The sequence below is a fragment of the Gadus morhua genome, chromosome 4, assembly GCF_902167405.1.
Source record: "Gadus morhua chromosome 4, gadMor3.0, whole genome shotgun sequence".
Lineage (NCBI taxonomy): Eukaryota > Metazoa > Chordata > Actinopteri > Gadiformes > Gadidae > Gadus > Gadus morhua.
In genome coordinates, this window is record NC_044051.1 from 27770786 (window position 1) to 27778285 (window position 7500).

Genomic DNA, 7500 nt, shown 5'->3' on the forward strand with positions numbered 1-7500 from the left:
TCGTCATGTCCAGACCCGGGTCGTACAGCAGCCAGTCCTACTCCCCGGCCAGTTGTTCTGGGGCCCTTAAGAGCCAAGCGACGGGCTCCAACCTGGACCCCAGGGACCAGTCGGCCAAGACCAAGGAGAAGGAGCAGATGGTCGGACTCAACGACAAGTTCGTGGCCTTCATCGACAAGGTCTGAGGCCAGCTGATGTTGGTGTGGTTGTTGGTGTGGTTGTTGTTGTTGTTGTTGTGGTTGTTGTTGGTCGCCCAACTACAACAACAACCACAACAGATTGTTGTGTTTGTGGTTGTTGCTGTCGTTGTTGTGGTTGTTTATGTTAAAAGGGGAAAGGCGAAGGCTGCAAACAAGTCTTTATATCGAGGGGATAGCCTACTGATAGACTTGTAATATGCGTACGCATCTGGTGCGCACGAGAAAGTATCGTACGCATATCACTGGCAGTGTGTGTGTGTGTGTGTGTGGGGGGGGGGGGGGGACGTGGACTAGCGAGGAGGGCGAGTGTCAGTTTAGTAAAGTAATGAACGTGTCCGGTTGTGTGTAAGAATAAAGAACTCTACCTGTCAAGAATCGGTGGCCGCTTCATTCCGACCTTATTCCGACCTATAATCAGATCCACGTGCTCCAATAAATGAAGCACATTCATTTGAATGAATGTGCTTCATTCATTCAGGCCTAGCGTGCCTGCGATAAATCACACACACGCTATCATTCAAATGAATGTGCTTTATTTGTATCTCGCACTATTGGAGCATGTAGGCCTACTCTCTTGCGCTCCGCCTCCACGAGATGGTTAGCTACACCTGCTGTCGGCTCCCAGACCGAGGAGCACAGGAGAGACGTTCCCTCCAGGGCCTGATGCTCTCTCGGGGGCAACAGCCTCACTTTGACCGGCAGTGGGTCTGCTTATAGGTCGGAATATGGTCGGAATGAAACGGCCAGCGATTCTTGACAGGCTGGGTACTTTATTCCAAGGGCGTAAGTTTGGTCTCAGTTTAGGGACACTTCACACACGTAACACACGTTAAATCTCTACGTAGACTGTATCATGCTGAACAATAAATACTTTATTAAAATAAAATCTAGATTTACATTTGCACTTATTCACATTTAAAGTAGCCTACTGCAAAAAAGATCAGGTGAGTAGAAGTTAAGTAGCCTACTTCTGAAGCGAATAACGTGGATGCAGGTCAGAAGTGCTTGTGTGCTCCAGAGATTCACGTGACTATTTAATCGGTGCTCGTGCCCATCGCGTTAGGTACACGAACCGAGGGGCTCTCCCCCTTCACCCCCCCACCCCCGCCCTCCCCAAATCGGCGTCTTCGAGTTTGGCAAGAGTTTGCGAAAAAATATTAAGTTAATTGCATTATGTAAAATATATTTCGGTTATATTAAATAATAAATCTGAATATTGGGACAATCCTTTCTTTCCCAAAGTTGTTCGGGACATGTAGACTACCTCCGTCCCTATGCAAAATAACGCCCTTGCTTTTTATACTTACACACAAACGGACTAGTTTATTACTTAACTAAACTGACACGCACGGTACCGCTCGCTCTCCTCGCTCGTCCACTCACTCGCTGACGTCTCACACTCACACACACGCACACACACACACACACACACACACACACACACACACACACACACACACACACACACACACACACACACACACACACACACACACGCACACGCACACGCACACAGGGCCGCTGCTGGCCGTTTCGGTTCCCCACGCGAGCGGGGGGGGGGGCTTCTTTTTATATATTAGGTAAAAACATCAAATTAGCCGAAATCGAGTGTACAATTATTTTGTACAATTGTACAATTATTAAAAACAGGTTAATAATTGTACAATTATTAAGTTTTACAATTATTAAAAACAACGGTGGGCCTCTTCATAACTAATTTATGTATATTTTTAAATTCGATAACGTTTTTTGGTTTTTTTACAAACCTTGATATTTGGTGCCTCCTCACTCTGGGTACTCTGCGTACAGGGAGCGGCTGGCCTGCACACACACACACACACACACCTTTTTTTTTTTTTACCCCATGTCCCTTTACGGGTTCTGTAGGGTTTGGGTGGCCTCAGACAACATTTAAATGTACTAATACATGAGAACATATCAATAGCCATGCCATTGATATGTTTGTATTACTGTAAAATGATATGAAATTGATATGAATGGAGTACAGTATGTATACAAACACATGCTCGCTTTCTCTCTCTCTCTCTCTCTCTCTCTCTCTCTCTCTCTCTCTCTCTCTCTCTCTCTCTCTCTCTCTCTCTCTCTCTCTCTCTGTGTCACTTGCTCTGTCCCCCCCCTCTCCCTCCTTCCCCCCCTCCTCTCTCTAATCGTCTTTCTCTCCCTCCCTCCTCTTTGTAACTCTGTGTCTCCCTCTCCCTCTCTCCTCTTTCTAAGTCTGTGTCTCCCTCTCCCTCCCTCCTCTCTCTAACTCTGTGTCTCCCTCTCCCTCCCTCCTCTCTCTAACTCTGTGTCTCCCTCTCCCTCCTCCTCTCTAACCTGTGTCTCCCTCTCCCTCTCTCCTCTCTCTAACTCTGCCACGACACTGTCTCCCTTTCCCTCCTCTATATAACTCTGTGTCTCCCCCCTCCCTCCCTCCTCTCTCTAACTCTGTGTCCCTCACCCTCCCTCCCTCCACTCTCTTAGTATGTGTCTCCCTCTCCCTCCCTCCTCTCTCTAACGCTTTGTCTCTCTCCCTCCCTCCCTCCCTCCTCTCTCTAACTCTGTGTCTCCCCCTTCCTCTTCTCTCTAACTCTGTGTCTCCTCCTCCCTCCTCAGTCTAACTCTGTGTCTCTCTCACCCGTCCTCTCTCTAACTCTGTGTCTCTTCCTTCTCCCACCATCTCCCTCTCCCTCCTCTCTCTAACTTTGTGTCTCTCTCCCTCCTTCCCTCCCCTCTCTTACTCTCTCCCCCTTCCCAGATGAAGCACCTTGAGAATGAAAACAAGAGGCTCGAGACGCAGCTGAGGATCCTGCAGGAACCGGAGGTCTACAAGGGGAAGATCGACCAGGTATTGCAGGAGATGGAGGCGGACCTCCTGAGGCAGGTGGAGAGCCTGACCCGCGACCGCCTCAAGCTGGGGGCGGAGCTGGACAAGTGCCAGGAGGAGGTGGAGGACAGCAAGCAGAAGTGGGTAGCCGGGCATCCCATCAAATTCAAATCAAACTTTCTATTCAAACTATTGAATCAAACTTTCAAATCAAACCTTCAAATCAAACTATAGAATCAAATATTTGATTCAAACTATCGAATCAAACTTTAAAATGAAACTATTTAATCAAACATTAGATTCAAACTTTTGATCCAAACTTATGATTCAAACTTTTGATTCAAACTTTTTCATGAAACTATCAAATCAAACTTTCAATTTTAAATATTGAATGGAACTTTTGATTCAAATGATCAAATCACACTTTTGATTTAAACGTTTCATTCAAACTTTCACATAGAAATGTTCAAATCGAACTTCCAATTTGTCTTTTGAAACATCTATTAAAAGATCAAATGAAATTATCTCACCGGTGTTGCTGAAAAACCAAACGCCCACATTATTCAATAGTTCTATATTTGGATTCAATATTTGGATTCAATAGCCCAATTTGACATTCCATACGATCATTTGAATGCGCACTCCATCCTTTCGATTTGATGATTCGATTTGATGGCTTGATATGAAAGTTTGATTGGATAGTTGAATCTGATGTGAAAGTTTGGTGCAACAGTTTGGCGGTTCCATTCAATAGTTAATCCATCGTTTTTATTCAGTAGCTTGATTCAGTGTTTTGATTTGTATACTTTGATTTTGTCGTTTAATTCAATATGTGGATTCCATAGTCCAGAGCATTGTGGCTCAGAGCGGTGTGCTGTGCTGATGCACACAGACGACCCACACTACCACAACCACCTCTCCATCCACCAGACCTGACACGCATGTCCCTCTCGCCTGCGCTGGAACCCGTACATCTGGTTCCCTGCGTTTCCTCTGCTCTGTCTCCAGCTCCACCAATCTGTCCCCTCACCTCCTCCACCAGCACACATTAGTTACAGAGCCCCCCTCCCCCCTCAGACCAGACACTGTGCAAAGGGAACAGAGATTGGGGGCGGGGGGAAGAATACCGTCGATCCATCGTAAGTTGGGGTTCTCCCTCTGACAGACGGACCCTGGGTCTGGACCTGAATCTATACAAACTAACTCATAGGAACCACGGGGAAACCAGGCTCAACTCTTAAGGTTACAAAGGTCACGGTTTTGTGTTTTAAAGAACAAACAAACCCCAGTCAGATGTGTACCTTCTTTTCAAATGGGTTTCAGGTACGAGGTGGAGTTCCTGAAGAAGACAGATCTGGAGAACGAATTTATGATCACCAAGAAGGTGAGAAGGACCCCACCCCCCCCCTGTTCATAAGACCCTCTTTAATATAGGTAAACCTTGTGGAAGAGGATTTCCTCCAGTGTCTCTACAGTACATGAGTGCACAAATGCATATCATAGGGGACCCTAGTGAGAATCATTTACACTTACACAGCGACTTACAATAAGTACATTTGTCAGAAGAAGGTGAAACAATAATATATCCCTGTCGGTACAGTAAGGATGTTCATAGAACCACTTACAATCACTAAGTTACCCATTCCTAGTATACAACAAAGATAGCTTGGATAAGACGCTACACAATGCATAATACTATTTCTAAGTGCCAGGACGTACAACATATAATAAGTGTGTAAGAGAGGTGTGGGTGGGTGGAGGGGGTAAGGAATCGAACCCCCTAACGCAGGCAGTGTTACCAATGCTTGGTTCCACCGGTTGAGTAAGACACAACTAGTACTAGGGATGGTGAAGTTCAGTGGCGTAACAAGGCAAAGGTTGATAGAGTCTCACACCTTCTCACAAGTGTATCTGATGTCACATTTACATATTAGGAAGAGTGAATATTTAACACATGTCAAGTCAAGTCAAGTCAAGTTTATTTATATAGCACATTTTAAAACAACAGTAGTTGATGATATATAAAACAAAACAAAAAACAAGAAGGCTTAAAATTGCATGTTAGCAACAACAATGAATAAGATAAAATAAAATCTTAATCTGTATTAAACGCCAATGTAAAAAAGTGAGTCTTTAGTTGCGTTTTGAACTGGTCGATAGACTGGGCAGTTCTCAGACTCAGGGGGAGACTGTTCCAAAGATTAGGAGCGGCCACAGCGAAGGCTCTGTCGCCTTTTGTTTTTTGTCTGCACCTAGGTACATCCAGCAGCACCTGCTGAGCTGACCGAATTTCTGACCAGCTCTGACATATATTTAGGTGCCAGCCCATGTAGAGATTTAAAAAGTAAACAACAGGATTTTGAATTTAATTCTAAAAACCACAGGAAGTTAGTGAAGAGAGGCCAGGACAGGGGTAATGTGGTCATATTGCCTTTTCCCAGTAAGGAGACATGCAGCAGCATTTTGGACCAGTTGCAGGCGACGGAGCAGACATTGGTCCACACCAAAGTAAAGAGAATTACAGTAGTCTAAACGGGACATTATGAACAGGTGAATGACTCTTTCAAAGTCCTTTGGTGGGAGATACGGCTTTACTTTCGCTAGGAGTCTCTGCTGGAAGAAACTTGTCTTCACGACTGAGCTTATTTGCTTGTTAAATTTAAAACCATTGTCGAAAATAACTCTGAGGTTTCTGACAAAAGGGCGGCTGTAGGAGGCAAGGGGACCAAGAACACTGTCGATGCCATCCAGTAGTTCGGATTTGCCCAAAACAATTATTTCGGTTATATTATTGTTTAGTGTTAGACAGTTTGACAATGCATTTGTGGAATCCTTGTTTGATTTTAATGGCAGGTAGATTTGTAGGTCATCTGCGAAGCAATGGAAAGAAATATTGTGTTTTTTAAAAATGTAACCTAGGGGAAGCAAATATAACGCAAAAAGAATTGGAGATAAAATAGAGCCTTGGGGGACCCCACAGACTAGTGGGGCTGCAGCTGAGGAGTATTGGCCTAGATGAACAGAGAAGGTTCTCTTTGACAGATATGACTTGAACCATTTTAAGACATTTCCAGTAATACCAACACAGAGTTCCAGGCGGGATAAAAGAATCTGGTGGTCGACTGTGTCAAAGGCAGCAGTCAAGTCTAAAAGCACGAGCGCAGCAGAACTCCCCGAGTCAACAGTTAATAGAAGATCATTAAAGATTTTTAAAAGTGCAGTTTCTGTGCTGTGGCGTGATTTAAAACCAGACTGAAACTTTTCTGTTATGTCATTAAGATGCAGGTGTAGCTGCAGTTGTTATAAAACCACTTTTTCTAACACTTGAGAGAGGAATGGAAGCTTAGAGATAGGCCTAAAGCTGGAGAGAACAGAGGGGTCGAGGTTGTGTTTTTTGATAATGGGCTGGACTATAGCATGTTTAAAAACAGTTGGAACACAGCCTGAGGCAAGGCAGGTGTTTATTAACGTTAAAATGTATGGGCCAACAGTGTGAGACACGTCTTTCGGTAATCTTGCAGGAATACTGTCTAGCGGATATTGTGAAGGTCTACGGTGGACAGAGGAGGTGAAGACTTGATTGCAGAGATTTTATCGATAAAAAACGCAAGAAATTGTTCACATAAAGGGAGTGATGGCACAACAGCAGGAGAGTTGCAGGGATTTATGAGATTTTTTAGAGTGACAAAAATAACCTGGGGCCTATGGCTGTTTTTGGACACAAGGTTGGATATGAATTGGGTTTTCGCAGATTTAACGGCTTTCTGGTATTCTGTTTAACTGTTTCTTAAAATCCCAAGGGAGACATAGAGTTTGTCCCTCTTCCATTTTCTCTCAGCACGCCTACATGTGCGTCTACGAGTACGAGTGTAATAATTGAGCCACGGCTCAGTGACAGGTTTGGGGCGTCTATCTTTAAAAGGTGCAATCAAGTCCAGGATATTAGAGCAGGTAGAATTAAAAGAACTGAGTATCTCCTCCGCAGATGTATTTTCTAAATCACTTGTGGGAGGTATAGAGTCAATAAAAAGCAACGGAAAACTGTGATGCGGCCAACGGCTTCAGCGCGCGCAGGCGGCGCTGAATCCGCCGCCTGCGCGCACATAAATACACACACATTCACATGTGTGTGCATTTATATCTGTGTGTGTGTGTGTGTGTGTGTGTGTGTGTGTGTGTGTGTGTGTGTGTGTGTGTGTGTGTGTGTGTGTGTGTGTGCGTGTGTGCGTGTGTGCGTGTGTGTGTCTGTGTCAGGACGTGGATAACGGCCACCTCGCCAAAGTGGAGCTGGCTCTGGACCTGGAGGTCTCCATCGGGGAGCTGGACTTCCTCCGGCTTGGATACGAAGAGGTGGGCGGGATTGACAGCTCCCGGGAGCCAATCATATTCATCCTCATTTTAACAGCGGGAAATCCTGTCTCATGTACAGTTGAGAATATTTATTAGATTGATAGACTCTGTTTGGGTCACAAT

The 7500-nt window shown here is 44.9% G+C and overlaps 1 protein-coding gene across 2 annotated transcripts in view; it reads left to right on the forward strand.

Moving 5' to 3' along the window:
• LOC115542795 (keratin, type II cytoskeletal 8) overlaps nt 1-7500 on the forward strand; it is an 11987-nt gene that overhangs the window by 54 nt on the left and 4433 nt on the right. For both annotated transcript variants that reach the window (XM_030355212.1, XM_030355211.1), the window contains exons 1-4: nt 1-179; nt 2959-3167; nt 4351-4411; nt 7282-7377. The exon at nt 1-179 is cut by the window's left edge and continues 54 nt beyond it. In XM_030355212.1, the coding sequence (XP_030211072.1) occupies nt 6-179; nt 2959-3167; nt 4351-4411; nt 7282-7377 (540 nt within the window). In that variant the 5' untranslated portion in view covers nt 1-5. The remainder of the gene's footprint in view (nt 180-2958; nt 3168-4350; nt 4412-7281; nt 7378-7500) is intronic.